Source organism: Temnothorax nylanderi, unplaced genomic scaffold (genome assembly GCF_030848795.1).
Source record: "Temnothorax nylanderi isolate EJ_2023f unplaced genomic scaffold, tnyl_v1.0 TNYL_tig0398_pilon, whole genome shotgun sequence".
In the NCBI taxonomy this organism is placed as follows: Eukaryota; Metazoa; Arthropoda; class Insecta; order Hymenoptera; family Formicidae; genus Temnothorax; species Temnothorax nylanderi.
Window position 1 is genome coordinate 55,826 of NW_027249460.1, and position 26,630 is coordinate 82,455.

General features: G+C 37.4%; 1 protein-coding gene across 1 annotated transcript in view; it reads left to right on the forward strand.

The window, feature by feature from the left end:
• LOC139782254 (venom dipeptidyl peptidase 4-like) overlaps nucleotides 1-23,901 on the forward strand; it is a 31,053-nt gene extending 7,152 nt beyond the window's left edge. The window contains exons 3-4 of the mRNA XM_071721224.1: nucleotides 12,284-12,495; nucleotides 18,089-23,901. Of these exons, the coding sequence (XP_071577325.1) occupies nucleotides 12,284-12,495; nucleotides 18,089-18,238 (362 nt within the window). The 3' untranslated portion in view covers nucleotides 18,239-23,901. The remainder of the gene's footprint in view (nucleotides 1-12,283; nucleotides 12,496-18,088) is intronic.
• The last annotated feature ends 2,729 nt before the right edge of the window (nucleotides 23,902-26,630 follow it).

The window sequence follows — 26,630 nt, forward strand, 5'->3', positions numbered from 1 at the left end:
TTGAGTTGAGTTAGGTAACATAATTTTGTGAAGGAGAAATAAAGCTGCCACTTAGGTTGGATTTTTGAATTTACAAAATACATTGCGTGTACTTGGCGCCTTTTTTTACCTTTTTTGAAAAAGGTAATTTTGTACTGATATTACGGATTTTGTAGTGTTAAGCAGAGATCGGCAAAAAAATTTTATTTTTTATTTTTTAATTATTCACGAAATTAGAAATAACAACAAATTAAATTTTTATTGAAATGGAAATTAGTAATTAGTCACAAAAAATTACTATTTACATAAAAATTAATAATATTTAGGTAAAAGTGAATTATAGATTACTTAAAGAATTGGTAATTTGTCAGAAAAAAATTTCTAGTTCGTAAAAGTTAATATTTAGGTGAAAATTAATTAATTTCTTTTGCAAATTGGTAATTAGTAGAAATAAATTCTTTATTATTAAAATAACACAGGCACACAAAAAAAAGTGTCTTGGCCGAGACACTACACTAGTGTATTCCCATGTACTTTTTCCCGCTGAATCCGAATCCGAAGTCAGAATTGTCAGATTGGCTAAAATTTATGAGATAACCACAAAAAAATGCTCAAAAACACGAATTAAAGGCAAAAAAAAATTGTTTTGGCCAAGACACTACACTACTGTATTCCCATGTATTTTTTCCCGCTGAATACGAATCCGAAGTTAAAACTGACAGACTGGTTCAATATTATGACGTATCCTTAAATTGTTTTTCTGTGGTATTGCACTCTTTTAGATTCAAATGATCGATGCAGAGGGTGTCTTTTACGTTTTTGCCCTCTTTCAGCTACGTCCCTTTTTAGCGTCCAGCAGTAATCTGCCATCATATTTATATCCCACGTTCCTTGATATCGACGTTCCATTTCCTTGATATCTTGATGGAATCGTTCTCCTTGTTCCTCACTGTAGTCTCCAAGATTTTTTGGAAAGCTTTCCATATTCACCCGACAAAAAAAATTATTTATTTCAAAATTTTATTACTATTTTTTAACTAAATTTGTTTCTTAAGATGCAGTCTATGATTATAAATATTTTCTCGTATTTGAAAAAAACACTTACCTTGGTGGGATTCGAACTCGGGACCTCTGGATCGTGAGCCAACTGCCTTACGTGGTAGACTACTTCTTAATTTAATGTAAGTGTTATATATAGTCTACATATGGCATAACCAACGCAAATATATAATTTTTCAAAAATTATCTTAAGAAACAAATTCAGTTTAAAAAGAGTAATAAAATTTTGAATTGGATATATAATATAATATTTCTTAATGTCGGGTGAATGTCAGAAACCAGTGTCGGCTCATTACGAAATTTTGTGTTCGTAAATATATTTATGAAAAAAGTATATTTATAAAGTTAAAACATCCTTATCAAATCCACTTTATTCTATGCAGAAATTCTTTTAATCTCGCGCGCGCAATGGAACTAACCTCTCAATCATGCAGTGATTCAGTGCTGTACCGTGCAGCTATATCTTATGGATCTCTCAACCATAATATTTGTGCTGCAGACCACATAAGAGAGATAGCAATAATTCTTTGGTTGAGGCAATCATATACGAGGGTATTGTAACCGAATGTCACGTATCGTAAGAACTACGGTTATGAAAACTGTATAAATGAGCATATCTTAACAGCTACATTCAATGTAATATCAATTTAATTTGAATTCACATACATTTCTTTTTCAATCATAGAAAATGTTGTTGTAACAACCGTAGCAATTTTCTCCGTGCAGTAGTGTAGTGTCTCGGCCAAAACAATTTTTTTTGCCTTTAATTCGTGTTTTTGAGCATTTTTTGTGGTTATCTCATAAATTTTAGCCAATCTGACAATTCTGACTTCGGATTCGGATTCAGCGGGAAAAAGTACATGGGAATACACTAGTGTAGTGTCTCGGCCAAGACACTTTTTTTTTGTGTGCCTGTGTAATTAATAGTTTATCAAAAATGAATTACTATTTATTTGAAAATTAATATATATATATGTATATATTGTCACGTCTTTTTCACTCCCGGTCGTACCCGGGGCGTGCGACGGATCAAAAGGGGTCCGGGGAGAGAAGGGTGATGGGCCTCTCCGACAACTCCTCGCACGGCTCGGTAACCCAACGCGAAACTTTAATATTGACACGCGTCCACGAAATACTCCAAAACCGCGCAAATCCGGAAACACAAAACGCAAGAAATCCGGCGTGCGAGAGAGCGGCCAGCTCGACTAATGAGTATGGGCGAGGTTGATAAAAGGGCAGCGCAACATTCGGCGGGGTGACGCGTAAATCATACTCACATAGTTAATGAATTGAGAAAACAAGGTTTATTGTAACGAGTCGTGTAATTGTTGAACAAAAGAAGAATGCAATTATGAAAGGCAGACATTAATTGTATAATTAATAAGAAAAAGGAAGATGAGAATATCAAACTCAGACCTTAGATAAATTGTTCCGATTGTAAATGAACGCAGTTAGATAGCGTAGCATGAAAGATTTTAGTCTCGAGCTTGGATAAGATACAGTAACGAAACAGATTAAATTATACGTTAATTCACAGCAGACGCGAGGGATGCGTCGTGATCCAGAAAATTAAACTTACAACTAACATAGAATATCGGCAAAACGACACAGCCGAATATGACATAACCGGGATAAACGCGAAATCATAGTATCAATAACACGAAGTATCGCGAAAGTGTCGTGGGCCACGCTCGGAGTGCGTGAACGCCACGTCCAAAACCGCACAGGAATTCTGTCGCCAAAGTATCCTACTCTAACGCAAGTATCTTAATCTAACGCGAATATCTTAATCTAACGCGAGCGATAATTGTAGCGCAAGCCACGTCCAAGCGCAACACGTTATTGCCAGCAATACTTTAACGCGAAGAATGAGAGGCAGAGGCCCTCGACCTAACGCAAAATACTGTAGCTAACGCGAAAATACGAAATTCTCGCAAGTAACAACGCAAGGTGCTAGAAGTAACGCGAGAACACGAAATTACCGCGAGTAACAACGCAAAATACTATAACTAACGCGAAAACACGAAATTACCGCGAGCGACGGAGGAACGCAATAATGAACGCGAATGCTATTCTAACGCGAATCGTATCCTAACGCAAACATGGGCTGAATGCAGTCATTCGTACGCGAAAATCAAACGGGACGCAATAATAAGTCACCACGAATCATACGTTAACGCCGGAAACAGCCCAACGATTATTTTCTAACGCACTTGACATTCCAACGCCAAGATCCACCGAACGCGAGTAACATTCCAACGCGAATAATCTCTGAACGCACTCATTCCAGCGCGAGAAACGACCAAATGCAATTATTAATCTAACGCAAATAATATCTCGACGCAAGTACCAGCGGAACGCAATTACTTCAACGCGAAAAATAACCGAATGCGAATTAAATGTTACTCTGACGCGAATATCCTAATGCATGAAATTGCCGAACATGAAATATTCGAACGCCATTACTGCCGCGTGTGGAATCTAAGTCCCGACCGTACGAATTGCGACGCATAAAAAAAACGCGCGGACGCGAACGCGAAGGTCGCGAGACGGGGCGAATTTCCGATATCGGAACTCGTCATCGACGCATCGACCGTGATCTCCAGAGGCCCGCAAACTTCGGTCAAGATCCCGTGGCCACGAGACCATTCCGGTGCCCCTCGCTATCGTTCTCGATCGCGAAATCTACGCCTGGTCGGCGAGCAACGTCGACATTGAATTATTCCCGAGCGAGAGCGCAACCCGGAGGGCGGCATCGTGGCTTTACATGCTGAATATTACCGAGGCAACCTCACCGTTCTTCTGCTCTCCCTGGAAGCTCCTCGCCGTCGCCCCAAGGGTCAGGAGAATCGCCAAATCGACCAACAGAATCGCCAAGAAGTATTATCGCGACAACTTTTACGCGTGCGAAGGCTATCGAGGACGATCCAGGAGTGCTCCCGAAATTTCGCTCGATGGCGGAATCGATTGCGCGCCCCATCCCGGGCGTACGCAGCCGCTCGACGTTAACGCGCGGACCAATTAGGGGCGAGCCCGCAAGCTCGCGACGTATCCTTGCGCAGGGCCGACAATTCCGGCTCCCGCAGGGCGCTTAAGGTTTCCTCGCGCGTATGACGATTTCGCCGGGATTCTTCCCGGTAGCGGACGAGACGCTAACGTCCCCGTGTTTCTCGTTTCGGCCCGGGAGTGGTGGCCATCCACCCCGGAGTCCTTTTTGCAGGTGAGGAGGGCAGGCGAAGTTCATTCCGCCCCGGCGTCCCGGGGCCCTGCCTCTACGGGTCCGTCCTTCGCCGTATCATGCGCCACGCGTGTGTCCTTCCGCGATCCCTTGCGCCCGCCGGCCTGCGAGTCTCGCCGCGGTCCGCTCGCGTCGATCGATATCCTGGCTCGATTCCTCTCGGTCGAATCATTCCGCATTTTACGATCCGCTGCATCTCCTCAGGAACTCCAGTCTCAGCTCGGTGAGGCGCCACGTATCAATACAAAATAACAAAAAAAAGGATCAAAATACGGAAACGCAATTATAATTATGCCCCTGGAGATCTCTCGGTCTGACTCTGTGAACCGTCCTCGGGCGCGAAACGAATAATTATCGAAAACCCGCGCCTTGTGACGGCGGCGGGGCGCTGCCACGATGCAGCGAAACTGCAACGTCACAATATATATATATATATATATAATTAGTGGGAAAATATAATTAATAATTTTTTCAATAATAAATAAATAGTCTCAGGTAAATTACTTATATTTTAAAAATTATTAATTTGTTGAATATAAATAATTTAAGTATTGCAGTTAAATGTGGTTTAAAAAAGGTAATTATGAAGGAGAGGGACTTCCTCACTGATTTGGCTGAAACTTCACAATTTTGTGTATTTTAGTGCGTAAAACATGAATCTATAAGTTAAAATTGTCGCTCTCAATTAGGAAAAAAGTTATTAAGTACTAAAATTGATAGCTGTGTGGGTGTGTGGTTAGACTGTCTGTCATACCAACATGATGTAGGCGCACATGATCATACGTAGTGACGTAAAAGTGCATGAAATTATAGTAATAATACAGTATAACGACAATCTGTCCTATAATAGACTGGCGCCTTACTTTAATTATGTGCTATTATTTGACTTTGTATGAAAAAAAGACATAGTTCCTTTAAGAAAAAATATGTAATTTGCAACATGCATCTGCATACTTTTTCTTAAAAGCAACTATGTCTTTTTTTTATACCAATTGATTCGTCTCATTATTATGTGCATAAAAGTATTAAGGTAACATTACCGAAAACTTAATGTTTTACAAGATATTTTGTATTTTATGTCAAAATACTAGAATTTTCAAGCCTAATAATTCCAAAAGTTCTTAATAAAAAAATACTTTATTATAGTGTTTTGAAAAGCTCTTGAGATTAGCTACAAGAATATGCATTGAAAAATAGGGGTTTCCATTTAAGAAATTGAAGGTGACCTTCACGTGATCTTCAAACGCCTATCCAAGGTCAAACTAATGATACCATCTTATGTGCCCCTCGAAACCGTACAACTTTTGTCTGAAACATTTTTGCTGAAAATTCGTTGAAGAATTATCGAGGTGCGTTTTTTATGGGACATGGGACACCCTGTATATATTATATTTTTTATATGTCGTATATATCATATAGAATCAATTTTATTAGTCGATAAGTGCTCATAAATTTTTTTTAATTTCTCGAAGTTGGGACTACGCGTACTTTATTTCTCACATAGAAAACAACTTATGTGTAAAATTTTAGGTCGATCGGGAGCAGGGGTCATTCGGAACTATATCCAATCCTTTTAGAGTCCAATCTTTTTTGTATGTGAGAAGAACATATTTAATTTAATTTTTTTTAAATGTTAGAAATTGCTGAATACGAATATAAAATTTACCAAAATTTATTTTGTTGTTATTTCTTTCGTGAATAATTGAGAGGCCTGTTCGTTTTAGCTGAACATGTTGCACGGTTCATCTTTTCTCTTTTTCTCTCCAAAAGAAAGAGGAAAGACGAGCCGTGCAAAAAGTTCAGCTAAAACAAACAGGCCAAATGTTTTCAGACACTTCAGAAGATATGAAATCAACGTCTATTATAATATAATGGACTCGAATCAATTAATATTTTAACTTGCCTACAATACGAATTGCGCTACAGATCACTTTCTCGTTCTCTTCAACTTTTACAAGACAGCAATTTACAAGACATTTACAAGACAGCATATGCATACGTGTGTGATTTTGGATGCACCTTTTTTCTTAAAGATCTCCTCGGTATCAGCTTTTTCCGGTTAATCTATAATATTGTTGCGGCACTGCGCCTTCGCGCTGAGACACCCGTTGCTTCGCTCGCGAGTAGCTTCAAGCCGAAGCGCGTTCCCTGACGACGGGATGTATTGATCGGCGAATCTATTACTGTCAACTGTCAGATTTTGTCTTGAGTTGCTGGACTGTTCGGACGTGTGTCCGCGCTCTTCTGTATCGAGATAATAATAAACGTTGAGATTGTTTGTTTCCTTATAACCGCGGTGTTTCTCTTATTCCCGCGAGCTTCGGGAGTGCGAGCGCGTGAGTGCGAGTATGTGTTAGTGCGACGCGGCGAGCGCAACAATATTATATGACATATTGATGATCACACACACACACACACACACACACACACACACACACACACACACACACACACACACACACACACACACACACACACACACACCCACGCACACGCACACGCACACACGCGCGCGCGCGCGCGCACACACACACACACACACACACACACACGCACACACACACGCACACGCACACGCACACGCACACGCACACGCACACGCACACGCACACGCACACGCACACGCACACACGCACACACACACACACACACACACAATCTGTCACGTACTACATTTACGCGAGCGTTACTTCTGTAGTAACTTATATGATAATTCCTCCACGTAAACGAGGGTTCTGTAGTAACTTATGATAATTCATCCCGCGTAAACGAGTGAATTATCGTAAGTTACTACAGAAGTAACGCTCGCGTAAACATAGTAACGGTCACGACTGTCACTACCTATCTCCAACCCGCTGATATTTCGCCTCTTGCGACACCCACATCCTAATTTCGTGGCACTTCTATCCTTGTGTGACGCGACCGAAATTCGGAATTAAACGATCGTATTTAATGATGAGAGATCACGGCGTTGCACGATACATATTTCTAGGTTATAACTGACTGTGACAGCGCACTGAACAGTGAACGCACTGTCTGCACTGAGCGCATACGACGCACACGTAGTACATATATGCTGTCTCTTTTTAAACACTCGAGGTATTTCTAAAATGCCATCTATCGATGCAAAAACAACCGTACGGCGACGACGACGTATCTTAATTGTAAAATTTAACATTTCAGACTTTGCGTCGTAATATTTTCGCTTGTAGGGCACGTAGAGAAAAACTAAAAACACTTTTATTATATAAATCGACCCCAAGCTATCGATCAAGCCTACTTACAACTTGATCCGTTCACTCGTTATTGAGATCTCGAAATCTCGGGTACTCGCAACTCGTGCGTTCGTGTAAAAGAGTCACGGTGCGGTCTCGCTTCGCGTGTACTTGACGCGAGACACTACCGTGTCTCTTGATAATGTTTATACAATTTTTATAAACTAGATTTATAAATCTACATCTTTTTGCCAAGAGATATAATATAATAATACGACATTGCTATACAACATTAATAAACATAAATTAATATTTCATATTAGCAATTCGGAGTAGAATATATGTTATTAAATTGTGAAGATATATCTCCATAACTTTGCCTGTTACTAGAGCGCGGACGGAAAACCCACTAATATAAAATAATAAATAGAAATACCCAAAAATGGCGCTCGGAACAAGAAACATCGAAAATCGCAAAAAAAAAACAGAGAAACGCAAAAAAAATCAATAAAAATCAGCGTTAGCTGAATATTGGTGCTAAATCAATATTCGTAATTATGCATTGTCATGTCTTTTTACTCGGGAATCGCGCCCGAGACGCAAGACGGATCAAAAGGGGAGGTGAGGAGAGAAGGATGATGGGCCTCTCCAAATGGTTTCTCGCACGGTCCGACAATTATACTCAAAATCAAAGTTGAGCGCCAGACGCGTAAGCTCGCGTCCACGAATTTATTCCAAAATCGTGAAAACTCGGAAATAAACACGATAGTGTAATTAGTCAGACGTGCGAGGGATCGTCCGGCTTGACCTAGCGGAGAAGGGCGGGATTGATAATGGGCAAGGCACAAATTCGGCGAGGTGACGGTTAGGGCCGGTCTACAATCAGTCGTATGTCGGAGTCGGATGTCGGAACATAGCCGATAGTTCAATGAGAGAATTTCTTTTTCGGAAACGAATTTTCCTCATTGGACCATCGGCAACGTTCCGACATCCGACTCCGACATACGACTGATTGTAGACCGACCCTTAAGCAACACTCAGATATTTCGTAGTAATCGGTAACAATCTTTATTATAATTAAGAAACACGGTGAAATTTGATGTCAAGGATCAAGAATTTAGTGAATTGAATGATTGAGTAGCTGAAATTAAATAACGATCTGAACTGAATACTGAATACTAGAATTCGTAGAATTACAGCATTGAATTAATGTGAAATCGAAAATAAGAATTAACGGAACTCTAGATGAAGTCGCAGCAAACGCGTAGTAATATAACTGAATCGAAAGCCATCTGATATAATCGAACAAAAGACAATTAGATACTGCATCGAATTAACATCACAGAAAAGAACTTAAACGCGAATTACATATGAAGTAATCATAGTATGACACACAGTCGAATAGAACTTAATACTAGACATAAGATATAATTAGGCGAAAGAAATGCGGCGCCACGCTCGGCGCGCAAGGACGAAATGTTCGAAACCGTAAAAGGGTTCCGTCGCCAGGGTACCATACGCTCGAGGGAGGCGCGGGACTTTAAACACGACGCTGAATATCATGCGACTAAAGCCCCTTGCACAATAGGCGATAGCGATAGCGATAGCGACAGCGACAAAGTTGCCGACAAAAGTATAGCTTTGTCGGCAACCTTGTCACTGTCGCTATCGCTATCGCTATCGCCTATTGTGCAAGGGGCTTTATACCGCATCGCTATAACACGCGCGACACTCTCAATCCGATGCACCATAGATCGCTCAATATAACTCGCGATAATTCTAAGTAGGCGAGAACGTCGAACGCGAAATATAACGCAAGGAAAAGCTAAATCTAACACAAGTATTGCACGCGGAGTCTAATACACGGCAACCCGAATTACGACGCAAAACAATACGCGAAATGACACACGCGAGAACACTTCGGACGACGCAAAATATAGTACGCAAGGACACCCAATATAACGCGGGATACCGCACGCGATTACACCAAGTACAACGCAAAATAAAACGCGAAATAATTCAACGCAAAATCGAGAACGCGTACGCGAAAGCAAACGCGAGTACACCGCACGACACTAATGGCGGATATACGATTCCCGTACTTCGGCCGCTGCTGAAGGCTCGCCTGCGCAGCTGCGTCCACTCATGGTCGCGATCTCCAGGAGCGGTAATCGATGACCCTTTTAGCCGACGAGACTATCTCGGGGCCCCTCGCGCCCAATGCCGACCGCCAACGCTAACACGAAAAATTACGCCCTTTCGCCGATGTTCACTAATAAACCGCGTGTCGGAACCAGAGCGGGAACGTGACCTGGAGGGCTGGTTCGTGGCTTCACAAAGAGTTCAAGGCAACCTCACCGGCGTACGGACTCCTCTCTCTTGCGCCGCTGCTCTCAATTCTCGAGGCTCAGGCCGGAACTTCGCCAATCTTATACGGTAGCCAAAGTGCGCGGAAACAACGCGACCTTTCACGCCGGAGGACGACCAGGAAGAGATCGAGCGGAATTCGCTCGATAGCAAAATCGATGGCGCGCCCCACCCAGGGGTTGCGCGGCCCTTCTACGCGATAACGCGAGCCAACCAGAGGCGGGCTCGCGAGCTCGCGATGAGATCCTCGCGCAGTGCCGTCAGCATATCCTGCGGGGGCGTCTGGCGACCCCTCGTTCTCGCAGCGGCCTCCCGGGATTCTTTTTAGCGGTCTGAACTCGCTGGTTCTTCGAGAGTCTTCTCCGGTGACCCTGGGATGGTGGCCAACCATCTCGGGTCAAGTCATTGAAGTGGAGGTCGGCCGGGGAACTCGTTTATTCCCGGCGCTGGGGGCCCTGCCACAATACGTTTCGCTAGCCGCCGAATCACGCGCAACGCGCGTGTTTTTTCGCGCCCTTCTCGTCTCGCCGCCCGCGAGACGCCGCCAATAATCGCCTCAACGGTTGGCCCTCTCCTCTGGTCTCGAATTCCTCGATTAGCCGCATTCCGATGGAGACGTCCCTGTATGTTCGTTTCGGCGAGGTGCCCATAATTGTACAAAATAAAAGAAAGGGATTAGTAATAGAAAACACAAATATCATTAAGCCCCTGGAGATTTTGATTTTGCTTCATTGGATCGTCCTCGGGCGCGAACCCGCGCCTTGTAACGGCGGCGGGGACGCTGGCTGCCGCGATGCAGCGGAACTGTAACGTCACAGCATAAAAACATCCCATTCTCCAATGACTTTGACCTTAACATATGTTGCCTTGCAAAGTACATGGGCTTTCCACGCGTGGAAAGTTGTAAACCCATGTGGCACCTCGTTTCGCGTGGAAAATATGTATGCGTGGAGGCAGTAGCTTCCGCTCCCATAAAAAAATAGGTAGGGTACATATTCTTCGGGCTCCCCCAATTGATTATCACTGTCGGAGTCACAACAATAATTTTTATCAAGAGAGCCAGAAAAAAATATCAAAATTAGGAAGATGCGCTATTCCGAATAATTACCTTTATGGTTTCTTTTCAACTTGCGAATCCGATCACCATTTTTAAGTTTCATATTTATGTTCGGAGAACAAAAATACATAGAAATTGGGTATTCTTACCCATTATTTTATATAGATGAGTTTTCCGAAGGTTAACCTGCGTTTTTCTATTTTTTTTTGCGATTTTTGATGTTTCTTGTCCCGAAAGACATTTTTAACTTTCATATTCATGTTCAGAGGACAAAAATATGTCAGAATTTGGTATTTTTATTCATTATTTTATATAAGTGGATTTTCCGAAGATTTAGGGGAGACCGGGGCTAGTTGGTACACGGCAATTATTGTAAAAGTGACAAAAGATAATATTGTATAAAAAATATAGTATTTCCGCAAAAACATTGCGATAATATTTTAATTAGTTATTTTAGGCTGAGCAGCGTATTTTCACAAACAGAAAATATTTTTAGTTTTGTATAGCCAAAAGTAAAATAAATCAATGATGTATTTGTATATATAATGTTATATTTATAAATATTCATATTTCTAAATCTGGTCATCATATCATAATTCTAACTGTGTCTTTAAAATCTTTACTTTAAACGTAATAACTTCGAGTTATGTTAATATCTTAAAACATTTTTTTGTTTAAACAATAATCAAAATATCTAAATATGGAAGGTCGGGGCTGGTTGTGACGAGGTAGGTTGTTATTGCTGTTTTACTTATAATTTCGAGCAACTCCGTCGATGTAACACATAACTTTGGCATAACAGCGGCAGATATTTTAATCTTATGTAAGACTTCACCGTTAACGTCTCTTATTACATATCAGAACCAGTCAATACAGAACATCAGTTAAATTATATCTACATTATAATTTTGCACTCAATAATGTAAATGTAATATAACACATATTGTTACATATTGTTATTTCTCTTTATTAAATATATTATACTTTGAAAACTGGATCTTTCACAACTTAATGCAGTACTGTAACAACTTACCTCGTATATGGGGCTGGTTGTTACAAATGTCGCCTTATAATTGTTATTGGTGCAACAAAATTAATTATACTATTTAGTTAAAAAATTAATTTTTGTGTTGTATAAGCATGCGACTATTGAAAAATTTATTTGCGGCTTGTATTCCATTTATTAGTTACGTGTAAAAAAATCTTAAGAAAAGTGTACCACCTAGCCCTGGTCTCCCCTACCGGAAAATGTTATATAAAGATTGTTTAGATCAGTTATATTAAGAACGTGATTTTTTCGACTGTATTACTAAATTCTGTATTACTAAATTTACTTTATCTGATTTTAACGAATGATTATTGACGCAGATTCTGCATATGCCGAAAGATACATGGGATTACCGAACGTGACATCCAATTACAAAGGCTACGCTGAATCCAACGTTTATGACAAAGTAAGGTATCTGCATGATAAGATGTTTTATTTGGTACACGGGACTGCGGATGACAACGTCCAATTTCAACAGTCCATGGCACTTGCTCGTCATCTTGCTAAAGAAGGCATACTCTTTCGACAGCAGGTACTTTGACATTTTCTTGCATAAATATAAAATTTATACTTGTACAAGTGATTTTCTGAAGTGCAAACAAAAAATATTGGATAGTACTTGAGATTACTTTCTATCTAAACGAAAGATTATCGTTTCGAAAGCTAAAAACGAGGCTATTTTTCTCGATTTTTTTTCAGAAACTATACGACCGATTTATTCTAGGTTTTACACATATATTAACATATATTTTATGTATAATTCAGAATTTTTTCAAGTAGAAATAATGAAAGTTACGGAAGTTATACAAATATTTGCTCAACGTGTCCGAGCGCGCAAGGTCCCACGGTTCCCATAAAATCTGGACACTCAGTAATCTGAAACAGAAAAATAAAACAGATTCTTAATCTACACATGTTCGGTTATCGTTGGAACTAGAATTATTAAAAACGAACTATTTCTTTAATTATTTCAAAGCATGTAAATTTTTTTTAAATCGTTGAAAAATCGATACTTTTACATTAAAATAAAAGGAAAAAGTTAATAATAAAATCCAAAATTAAGCGAACCAACTGGCCAGTTCACATTTTTTCTGACTCACAACGTTTCGACCATAATTTGGCCCTTCTCAGGTAAAACATACTTATAATTAAATACGCAACAATTATACATCATGCGTCGCCAGACGTTGTGTCCTAACTATATCGTGCGAACGCCACACTAAAATGTCAATATAAATATGTCAAATATAATAACGGGAAACATGTCAGAGTTAAATCGTGAAAACTTACATGTTAGGTGCGTCAAAAGAATGAAATTGTAAAATCGTAAGAATCGCAAGTGTAAAACTGTGAAGAAAATTAAACTGACCATTTTTTCCACTAGATCCGTACTGTGCCATATTTAAAGTCACAATGATAAGAAGTATTATACACAATGACGAATTACATTAAGGGGGTATAACACCTTTGAGCATGAAATTTAACCTTTTTTTCACGATTTTTTTTAACATATAAGGAATAGAGCAATCGAAAATCGGCTTTAAGAGGTTTTTTTATTATACATTAAAGATGTAAAAAAAATTTTTTTGTATGTAAAATTATTCGTATATAAAATATACACCCTGTCAAAAGAGGCCGTGTGCGTCCAGCTGGTGTACACGATTTCGGCTGACTGGTATGACCTAGAACAGAAATCCAAAAAAATTCTTAATCTGTGATAGATTGGCTATGGAGGTACATAGGATTTTTGAAAAATACTGATTTTTGCGAAATTGACACTAATTTAAACAAAAGTGTCCAAATTTACACTGAAAAATCGTGTATAAAATTGGTTCCCTAAAAAAAAAACTAACAATCCAATTTAAAAACGGCTATGTACCTCCATAGCCAATCTATCACAGATTAAGAATTTTTTTGGATTTCTGTTCTAGGTCATACCAGTCAGCCGAAATCGTGTACACCAGCTGGACGCACACGGCCTCTTTTGACAGGGTGTATATTTTATACACGAATAATTTTATATACAAAAAAATTTTTTTTTACATCTTTAATGTATAATAAAAAGACCCCTTAAAGCCGATTTTCGATTGCTCTATTCCTTATATGTTCAAAAAAATCGTGAAAAAAAGGTTAAATTTCATGCTCAAAGGTGTTATACCCCCTTAAGACGTGTTCCAAAAGTACCGTAGGACAAACCGAAATCAGAAACTAAATTGACGTGTTCTAAAAATACCACAAAAACAAACCGAACTTCGAGACATATTATACGGCCTCGATAACTCGATCATATATCGCGGGCAAAAGTTAATGTATTTTAATTTTACTAGTTCCAATGATAGAGAGACTTCTTACAAATATGCAGCCACAGAGCAACGCCGATTGGCTCATTAGTTTGTCTGAAATCGTGCGAACCAGTTTGAAAAATGTTGTTTTGAGAAAAACGTGTTTAAAGTTTCAAGTAAAATTTAATTATATATTTCTAGTACTCACGTAAGTTTCAGCCTTATCGACGATTCCAGGTCCATATAGAAAGCCTTCTTTATAGCCTTTTTTATAATCTTCTTTATACATTTGTTTATAACTTATGGGGTCATAAACAAATGTAGCTTATAATCCTGCAACGTCGATGTTTGCAAACTTTCGACACCGGCGGGACATAAGTCGTGCTGCGAGTCCTCATCAGTTGAGCATAAATACTTAAGTATAGCATTTATGACATTTTTCATGCTTTCCACAATGTTTGCTAACAATGTTTTTTAACTTCCATACTGTCTACAAATTTTTGTTTTTTGTTTTACATAAGAGAAGGCGAAGTTATCTCTGGTAGCGCGAACGCCTTTTTTACAAACACCATTCGGGAAAATAGCTGCCAGGACCTCAATTTTTGATATTTTTTATTGAAATTTTCGGGAGATATTTTCAAAAGATTACTCTACAAGACATGTATTTTTATTTTTTAATAAAACAATTTCACCTACAATAAAAATTCGTTAATTTTGACCTAGTTTTAACTCTAGAACACCACATCGGGTGTGGCACACCCATATTTGTTATTATAGTGCCCGGCGTTTCTATATAGTGAAAGTTAGGGAATCAAAGTGGTAAGGTAATTAAACTTTTGTTCCCCCTCTACGACTCGTCATGCTGCGCAGCCTCATTTGCCGTTTAGTAGATGTTTGGCACGTCATTAATTGTGTCACGTTCTGTCTGTTGTTTGTTCGTTTTTTGGTCAATGCATTTAAGCAATTTACCAGGAATTTGGACAAGTCGTGTGATGATTATTATTATTATTCGGGACCGAAAAGATATCAAACTTTATAAGTCTCGTAACAAGGATCAGTTCTATTCATTTGGTTATAATTAGGATAATCAATTATGAAATCAACAGGAATATGTTTAAATAGAGGTGCGTTTTCTAATTGTTGCAATTTCCGGAGGAAGGGGAAAGGATTTTGATTAGAAGTAATAGCTTGTTTGATCTGGAACCTAATCCTTTTAATTTGACTCGTCTATCTCCCTTTTTCGTCATTCAGCCGCGTTCTCAAAAATGAATTTGATTTGATCGCCATACTCTTCGTCAGCGCCCAGAGCTAATCCGCCATACTCTTCGTCAGCGTAAAGGCCAAACTCACTTTCGGGAATTATCAACAATTATTGCGATTCCCAAGAATCAACCCCGTAATCGCCACGCCTTTCGGCAGCGAAAGTACCAGTTCACCATACTCTTCGTCAGCGAAAAGGACAGATCGCCACACTCTTTGTTAGCGAAAACTGCGAGTGGTATCTCAGGAGTGAATTTGTTAATTAAGGATTCAACAAACACGAGATGAGATTCCAGATTTCAAGCTTGTTCTTTTCTCAAACTTATCTTACCTTTATTCTTTAAGTCTTAGTACAAAACTAAGTTATGCGTGAAACTCGGTTTTAAAATATAAGAGTACAGGGATTAAGTCCCAGAATCGAGCGCGAATGCTCGGACTTAACGTACAGTCGAATGTTAGGAATTAGAAGTGACTGTCTGGAGTCGAATAAGAGTTAGAAATAAAGTCAAAAATTGATGTGTCGCTTCGCGGCGTTCTCCGTCCGATTTATACCCTAAATGGCCAGAACCCCACGCGAGATTCTCACCACTTCCTACGCGTCTTAAGGGGGGAGGTTTTCTAGAAGTTTCTAGAAGCGTAGTTTTGAGCCTCATTTGGGCCCCAGCCTGTCAACAGCTGTCCGATAACCGAAAGATAAACTAAACATTTGTATTGACCTGAGCGTAATTAATCGTAATTACAATAACATAGGCGCGTTCCTAACATTCTGGCGTTTAAATAAAAAAAAACCATGTTTAAAAATATCGATTTTTCGAAAATATTGATAATTGATAAATGAATGTTATTGATAATTGAAAGTACACTGGGTATCGTACACCCAGTGTGGTGGAATCAGGACTTTTTGAAAGTGTGGTGTTCTAGGGTTAAAGCCTTTGTCAAAGGTATGTAACCCCTTAAGGATTATAATATTATTATATTATAGTATCAACTATTCTCTCTGCTGAAATGATTGTTAACGAATAAATTAAATAATGTTCTATACATTCTTAGCTGTTACTTTGGCTTAGTTTACATTGTAGAAACTTTTAATACAGATATCAAGCTGGTGCAGACTAAGCAGATACGCTCCTGTTTACATCGATCGCATTAATTTAATTATATTAGATTAGATTTTAAATACGAATAAAACATTTTTCAATTTTGATTTTATACACAATGGTCTCAACCTGCAACTAAAGTGTCGCGACGCGCCGTAGTAAAAACAGTATTATACGTATCAAGTCATCAACGTTTATAGCGCGTTGAGAATGTTTGATACACGTATCAGCTTGGTCTGATACACGCTGTTCTCGAGTATCGTACCATTCTGATACACCATCGTTTACACCGATCGTATCAATGGATTTAGTTCGAATATAGTACTTGGTACGCGTATCAAAAGCTCGGTGTAAACTAGGTCTTTATTAAGTAGGGGAGACCGGGGCTAGTTGGTACACGGTAATTTTTGTAAAAGTGACAAAAGATAATATTGCAAAAAAAATATTTTCACAAAAACATTGCGATAATATTTCAGTTAGTTATTCCAGGCTGAGTAGCGTATTTTCACAAACAGAAAATTTTTTAGTTTTGTATAGCCAAAAGTAAAATTAATCAGTATGTTAGATATATTAAATGTTATATTTATAAATCTGGTCATTATATCATAATTCTGTTTTTTTTATCTTTACTTTAAACATAATAACTTCCAGTTATATTAATGTCTTAAAACATTTTTTTATTTAAGCAATAATCAAAATATCTAAATATGGCAGGTCGGGACTGGTTGTGACGGGGTAGGTTGTTACAGCTTTCTACTTATAATTTTGACCAACTCTGTCGATGTAGCTCGGCACAATAGCGGCAGATATAATCTTATGTAATATTTCCGTTAACGTCTCTTATTACGTATCAAAACCGGTCAATACAGAACATCAATTACATTATATCAGTATTGTAATTTTGCACTCAACAATATAAATGTAATATAACACGTTGTTACATGTTGTTATTTCTCTTTATTAAATATATTATACTTTTAAAACTGGATCTTTCACAACTTAATCCAGTACTGTAACAACTTACTCCACATACTGGGATAGTTGTTACAAATGTAGTCGCCTTATAATTTTTATTAGTGCAATAAAATTAATTATACTATTCAGTTAAAAAAATTATTTTTGTTTTGTATAAACATGCGGCTATTGAAAAATTCTTTTGCGGCTTGTATGCCATTTATTAATTACATGTAAAAAGAATCATTAAAAAAATGTACCAGTCTCGGTCTTCCCTATAATGATTGATTCATATCTAATTGTAAGTCAAGATGTAGAAATCAAATGCGTTTTGTTTATTCAAATTTATAGCCATCACACAAATGCGTTCTTTAATATAAATAATTATCTTAAAAATTTAACTTAACTAATGTAAAATTTAATTAATATCATTAAGTATTGCAAAGTCAACCACAACAAAGAACTAAAACTTATAATTAGGAAGTATTTGTTTATTAACTTATAACTAGGAAGTATTTGTTTATTTATTCAGGTCTATCCGGATGTAAGCCATACTTTGGCGGGCGTTAAGGGACATTTGTATCTCTCCATGGAACAGTTCTTGGAAGATTGTTTTCAAAAACAAGTACCTGTTGACACGAAAGCCGGACTCGGCAGCGGTGGCTCTGGTGGCATGTACTAATATTAAGAGATAGCGATTACGTGCAACATCACGTAATGATATCTTCAAGTTGTTTGAAAATGAATTAAAAAAAGAAAAGAAAAAAAATGAAAAAATTTGTGAAAATCTAAACATCTCCAAATTGTGTTCCATCTAATAGAATATTTACAGAAGATATGTGCATGGCCCATCGTTTTGTACTCCAACGCTCGAAAATACAATGAAAAGTGTATAATTATCCCGTGCATGCGTTTACACCGGTTAAAAGAGCACGTATCGATCATCCAATCAAATAAATTGTCTATGAAATATGCAGATGATATTTATTTAAAGATATCTCAACACATCAGATAAAATCGATACAACGGAATTTATCGCCGAAATATTCGAAGAAAATAATATTATAATGACAATCTTGTCACGCGCACGCACACACACACACGCACACACACACGCACACACACACACACACACACACACACACACACACACACACACACACACACACACACACACACACAGGGTTTTTATAAAGTCTGTTCTCACCCCTATATTTCGCAAACAGCTCAAAATAATGAACTTTTTATATTGTAGTATATCGTTTGAAAGAACATAAAAAAAGAAAATTTTTGGCGCAAACCAAAGGTCGATACGTTGATCTGTTCGGGAGTTATTTAGATGAGTCAAATTTCGAAAAAGCCAATTTTTTACCCAAAATAACTCCCGAACGGGTCAACGTATCGACCTCTGGTTTGCGTCAAAAATTTTCTTTTTTGTGCCCTTTCAAACGATATATTACAATATAGGGGGTTCCATTTAAATTTTTTCAGTTGAAGTCCCCCCTGGAGCACCCTTTGGGGGGACATTCTCTCTAATTTTCTTAAGAGTAGCCCCTCGAAATGATCGGACACGTATTTTGCAGTTTTTCATTATTTTGAGCCGTTTGCGAAATATAGGGGTGACAACAGACTTTACAGAAACCCTGTTATATATATATATATATATATATATATATATATATATATAAAACAAATATATTTCTTAAAACATATATAACGATATCATTAATTCATTATACTTATAATTATTAAAAAAATGGCAACTTATAACATTCTATATTTTATGAAGAATTTTTATGTTTGTACATACATAGTGATTAATTTAAATTTTCTTAGTTACTTAATTAATTTTAAATAATACTTTTGTCATAAAATAAATAATAATCTTGAATAATTGAATTTTTATAGTGAGAAGGAATTATATTTTTAACAATTCTTTTTACAATTGCATATTATTTAATCATCGAACGAATAACAAAAAAGAGAAAAATGGAAACAAAAAGAGATATAGAATTATCTTGATTAGTCGTGAAATCATAATTCCATTGTACATATCAGTCGCGTATACAAACATATAAGTTTCCACATTTACGTAACCCTTCTGTCAATATATAATTTTTTACCTTTCCATCAATACACTGCCCAAGGAACGCCAATGCGCGTATAATGCGCTTTGAATGTACATTAAACTTTGCATTGAATGCGGGTCGTAAATGCACATTTAAAGCACATATGTGTCCCGCATTATATGCGCATTTAACGCATATTATGGCAGCGCATACCAAAAAGTGCACCTACGCTCATTGATCGAGAAGCCCAATCGGACAACTAGTGAACTCTGTACTATATTAGAATGCTCACTACAATGTTTAGAGGCCGGACACGAAGAAAAAAGGGATAGGTTGCTCAGTGTCCACTGTGTCCAGACAGAGAAAGAAATGGACGTTGAGTGCAACCTACACTGAGAAAAAGCTGTTGCTTCAATTAAAGTGCTATCACGGGGTGCCAAAAACATAAGTAGTTTATTCAATTGTATTATTATTAGACCCAATATCTGGATTATTAAACCAATAATTTAATTATTCTAAGCATTGCTGTAAGCATATTCCAGTACAGCTATCACAGAAGAAAAGAACATTCTTATTTAGAGAATATCTTTATTTTTGACATGTAAATCTTGAAATGAAATTATATAGCGTATAATCTCGTTTTAAGAATTACATGTCAAAGATAAAGATATTCTCTAAATAAGAATGTCCTTTTATCTGTGTAGAGTTCACTATGAACAACCGAAGCTCCACCAACTTGCTTACCCTATAGGGGATCTAAGAGTCTACACGTGCATCTACACGTTGATGCTTTAAACGCAGAAATAAGAACAAAGATAGTTAGTGGAACTATTTATTTAAAATTCAATTTATATAAAATTTAAAAACTTAAATAAAATGTTTCATAATAAGTAAGAAGCTACTTATATAAATATAATATAAAACCTGTCATTTATAAATCAAATGCTCAATTTGCATTAATTACGCATTTAAATGCACGCATTTTGAACACACAATTAATGTAGTTTTGAAGCCAATGCAATTGTACGCGCATTAAAAGCACGTTACACGCGAATTGGCGCTCCTTGGGTGGATACCCGAATACTCACTGCATATCTCAGTATATAATCTTGTAAAAATACTATTATAGCAGCTGCTAAAAACGCCCCGATTATTCTATCTTACTGTAGGTATTTTAAAGAATTTTTGTACAATAAAAATCTTGGTATACCTGTTTTGTGCCGAAAAAACAGGTTTTGACACGCGAGTTGTATTCAGTAAGCAACAGACATGAATAGGCGTGTTGCCATATGTTTTGTATGTAACTGAGTATCTTCTCTGCGTTGTTTTTTATTAATTCATAATAATTGCAAAAAGTATTATTATCAACATGGAGGAATTATTGAGGGCATAAAGTATAAAAAATGTCATTTAAAAAAATGTTTCGAGTATTAATATCAACTGAAATACTTGTATATTATTTTCACTAATATATGTAAAAAAAATTTATATACATATACAGGGTGTTTCCTAAGTAAGTACAAAAAATTGAAAGGAATATTCCGTGGCTTATTTTAGGAAGAAAAGGCTCTATAAACGTAAAGGCCCTAAACTGCTTCGTTTTCAAAATACAAGTTGTCAAAGTAGTGAAAAAAATATGGAAATTTCGAAAATCTGGAAAACGTTTAAAATATTTTATTTGGTATGCGTAGGGGAGACCGGGGCCTAACCGTCAGTTTTTTTTCGATGCCGATTTTTAACAAGAAAATAAATAATTTTAGTTTAATGTGGTATACCACTGTAAAGAGTGAACCTTTAGCTACAAAATTTATATAGGAAATTTTTATCTACGTCGCTTTGTTTAACCGGTATAGAGCAAAAACGACAACGGTGGAAAAATTGAAATCTCAAAAATGCCGGGGTTTAACCGTCACACTGCATTTTCAATACATATACGTACATCTAATCCTGAAAAATGATAGGATACATCTTAATAATTGTTTTTTAAGAGAAAAATATAAAAATTTATTTAAAATTTTTATGCGAAACATTATTAAAAAATAGTTACGAGGGTTCCTCTTTCCGCAGAAGTCACTCGCCCGACTTGTTTCACTCCTCGACGTCCGATGACTCTATTCGGTGTCTAAACGGTTGTAATTCCCGTCTCATCCATATTCCATATGCAGTGAGCCTGGAAATGCCCGGAAATGCCTTGGAAATGCACCCGGACTGCTTACTGACGGATTAACCCCAAACACAAGTTTCAGGTTTGATCGCCCACGAAATATTAGACATCAACGATAATGAAAAAACTACACTGGATTCGTGTTCAGCATGCATTACTCTTTATAATCGCGTACCTCGAGATTTGGAGAGCAAATATTATTGCAGATATTACAAAATTTCCACGCGCAAAAAATGTAACTTTCACCTTCCGAAAACACGTTTGCCCTCGTTAAAATCATAACACGGCAGGTAACCTGCCGAAACTCCGTTGGTCACATGGGTACCATAAGCAGCGTTTACAATGTTAATAGCGAGTTCGCACAATATACAGGTTCCGAGATATTTGATTTGACGGTTCAACCCCGGCGACGGTTAGGCCCCGGTCTCCCCTACATGTGGTATTAAGAACCAGGGGTGTGACACCTTGTATTTTTAAAACGAAGCGGTTTAGGGCACATGTTTATAGGACTTTTTCATCCTAAAATAAGCCACGGAATAGGTCCTTCAATTTTTTGTACTTATTAAGAAACACCCTGTATATGTATATATATATACATATATATATATATATATATATATATATACCAGATAATTTTTGTCATCGTTTTCAGTTGAATGCAAAAAAATAGGAGAGTAGAGTTATTATTAGATCCCATCGATCCTTCAGATATTCAGATAAAGGTTGAATTTCTAATGTTAATGCACTACAGTTCCGCGCAAACTGAAACCAAAACACTAAATAAAACATTTTGTATTTCATCTAAGTGGTTTTTATTTCTTTAGTATAAAAATCTCCGAATTTTTTAATTTTTCATATTTGCAATAAATTAATAGTAAATACACGGATACACTTAATATATTAAACATAGGGATAAAATCAAGTTCAATATGTACTTAAAAATTCGATTTAAATCTAATGATCAAGTTTTATGATTCTAGGAAGTTCTTAGGATTCCAGTAATATTTATAAGAAATAATATTTTATATTTGCGAAGTAATCGATTCCGACTAGTTAGTTTTGAATTTTAGAATGAGTATCTACATGATTCGAAATATACTTATAAATATTTTCTATTGTAAAAAATCGAATCATTTACAAGTAGAAAAGAACTTTATAAATAAAATTTTATTATATATATTGTAGAATAATTGGATGATGCGGGCTGAGAGTTAACAATACGAAGAACTTTATTCATAAAATAAAAGTATAGGCACATACAATTGTCGCGAATCACATCGGCGTGGCGGCGACGCGGCAGCCGGCTGGTCGGACTCGTTTGATTCTTCGTGAGAAACTGCCCTAGAACGTTCTCGTACTCGCTATCGTGATCACAGATTTCTATAACTAGATCGCTAACATATTATAGTTTGTTACGACATAGCTTGAAGCCACGGATGCCATATTTACCCCATTTACCCCATGCCTTAATAGTGTGCAGTTTCTTATTACATTTACAATAACAAAAGTTCTAATACATTTTTATTTTGGTACGTATCTATAATTAATAAATATTAGTTTTACAAATAAAGAAATGAAGTAATAATTAAAATAAAAATATATATAGCATCAGAGAGAAGGCTTTTCTCTGAGCGCACATAATATAAAGTATTCAATAAACTTACGATTAAGGTGACTCTTAAAAGATGCTATAGTTTGGTCATGACTGGGTAAAGATGGCCGTCTCTCATCCCCTCTTCTATCAAATTGGCTTCACGTTAATCTTACGGAGTTAGCAATTTAGTTATAGAAATCTGTGATCGTGTGATCGATTCGTTAATTTACAAAGTCAGAGGCTTTTTCTCGCCAACATTCTGACATCATTCTGTGGTCGGCAACTTGAGGATCTCGCATGTCAAAATAAATAATAATCAAAACAAATAAGATACGGGTCAGACGTCAAGAAATGAGACGGCAGAATATCGCCATGTGTTCGATCTATATTATCGAAAGCGTTAGAATTAGGCAGTGCCTACTTGTATTGTCACCGTTGTACGGAATTCAGTTTACCAAGCTCTCAGCCAGACAAGCCGCTCCGTTGATTGCTATAATAAAGTGACAAACATTGAGATATTTGGAGAGTTATTCCTACCTATCCTAAAGGTTATTTCTTCACTCAAAGAAATAACATTGGTCCTTCGAGTCGGATTTACAAGTTACGTATTCCGTACGTAAATCTGGAGCACAAAATTACTCCATTCCATCGGCAGTTCCGAGGAGCTTACAATAAGAGCAGTCACATACGGTAATGTCGAGAGCTTAATTCATTTCTCTTAATTGCAAACATTAAAATACTGAGAAATATCTCTACTCATCCCATTACGCAAGCAAGCAATTATAAATTATTGGATGAGAAGCTAGAACGAGACTCAGCTGTTACACGTGGCAATGCCTCGATTGCTCATGGAATTTTGTGTATACACAAGGACGAATACACAAATAACGAACAATTTATAAGAATAACTTTACATAAGAAATCGCTCAGGTGAGTGGCTACTTCCTTGATTTCCAAAATCCTTACAAATATGTGATAATTTTGATTCGAGGCGATCCATTATTTATTTTCATTGATTACTCTCATTCGTAACTCATAACAAAAAGTGACTACGGATACCTATACGTGAACTTGTAGCTCGTACAGCATAAATAAAGGCTAAATCTACTCGATTAGAATTATAGCTTAATGAATTATTTGATCAACCAAACACATAACAGAGCTGAAGTTATGTTTAAATAAATATGAACCGATGTTCGGGGAATTTGATGCAGTGCAATCGAAAATATACAACCATCGAACGAGCATGAAATTGAACGCGAAGCATTCGAAACCAAATATTTTCGGGTGATCTCTAGAATTAAACGTCTTACTGAGCGTGACGGAATTATTTCTGCTAATTCAGTAGGTAATTCAACGCCCGTTAATTTACCCGCAAACATGACAATACTTCAGGTGAAGTTGCCAGTCATTAATATACCGAAATTTTCTTCAGATTACTCTAAGTGGTTACCCTTCCACAACGCCTTTTCTTCTTTGGTCTACATCAATCACGCTTTAAACAATATACAAAAATTTCAATATTTGCAATCCGCATTAAAGGGAAATGCATTAAAATTTATTGAATTTATTACTGTCGCATCAGATAATTATCTTGCTTGGTTAACGATTGAGGAACGCTTTAACCCAGATAACAAAATGTCTGCAATTTTGCTAGCAAGTTGCTATCAAGTCGCGCAATTAAATTGAAACGTAAACAGAACAAGGTGATTCCTCAATACGTGAGCAAGATGCAACCAAGCTTTAGCAAATTTGCAACAAATACGCTGCAACCTGCGAAAAACAGTTAAATATGAACTTAGTATGGATCTTAATAAAATCTTTATTTGAATTTTATTTGATTTAAATTAATATTGAATAACTGCATTTGTTTGAAATACGAGATCATGTCAAGGAGAGAAAGTGTCTATGCTGCCATCTATGGCATTCATTGCGTTACTATCGATTCCGTAAACACGCTCGAGATGGCGGACTTAGTTCCACTAGTTATTGTACTTCTGTAGCGCGTACTGCGCGCACTGTACGGCGCAGCCGTCTCCGATTCACGTCTCCGATCAGCGCGTGAAGAGGGGTGCGTGCATGCATGAGCTTGCGGCCCGGCTACCGGCGCCATTCGATTCTTTACCGTTGCGAGTCACGTTTCATTATTCTGGCCTTCTGCCGTGCAAGTTTGATTTCATTTACGTAAATTCTGTGCTACTATCGTCGTTGTACCTGCTAATACTTCTACAAATTATCACAAGAAGTACTTGTAATATAAGCTCAGCGACAAGGAATTACGGAATTACACAGCTTGACGAGAGGCTACCGCCATTACACAGCTTGACGAGAGGCTACCGCCATTCCACGACTTGACGAGAGGCTGCCGCCATTACACTTCTTGACGAAAGGCAACGGCAACGGCGAGTACATGGATTGTCGAGAGAGAGCGGCCATTTCCTGTTTTGGTACTGAGAGATCTCCTTTTACGGACTGCTTCCGCATAATGCGGATTTAATTATTCAGGTAACTCTTAGATTTCTGAGCACAAACCATTGATCACGCCTCAGATTACGTTAGACATTCGTCTAGCGGGAGATTGCGAACGCTTGAGTCCGCGTGCTGATACGATCCTTGGTTCCAGAAATCTCGAGAGATTTGCCCGTCCTCGTTAAAAGGACATTGAGAGAGTGGCCTTAGCTACACGATTCTGCGAGGCGTTGAAATGAACAATAATCGTACTTGTGGATTCTGATTTGAGTACTCAAATTCCTGAAGCGTCCACTAGCAATGTTGTATAATCGTTTAAAAAATTTAACCGCTCGGCTTTCGAGCGGAATTAATTTATGAAAAAAGTATACAACATTGCTAGTGTCGGGAACTCTTTAGAAAATGCTTTAGTATGTTCAGAACTATTCGAAAAATATTTTAGATAAACCAGAACTGCGACATTTCGTACAGCATATCACCCTATTCTCTCTAAATACTCGGTTCGGGCGGTAATAATTTATAAAAAAAATTATACAACATTGCTAGTGTCGGGAACTTTGTAGAAAATGCTTCAGTACGCTTAGAACTATTCGAAAAATATTTTAAATAAACCGGAACTGCGACATTTCGAACAGCATATCACCCTATTCTCTCTAAATACTCGGTTTTCGAGCGGTATTAATTTTTTAAACAATCATACAACATTGCCAGGGTCGGGAACTCTTTAGAAAATGCTTTAGTATGTTCAGAACTATTCGAAAAGTATTTTAGATAAACC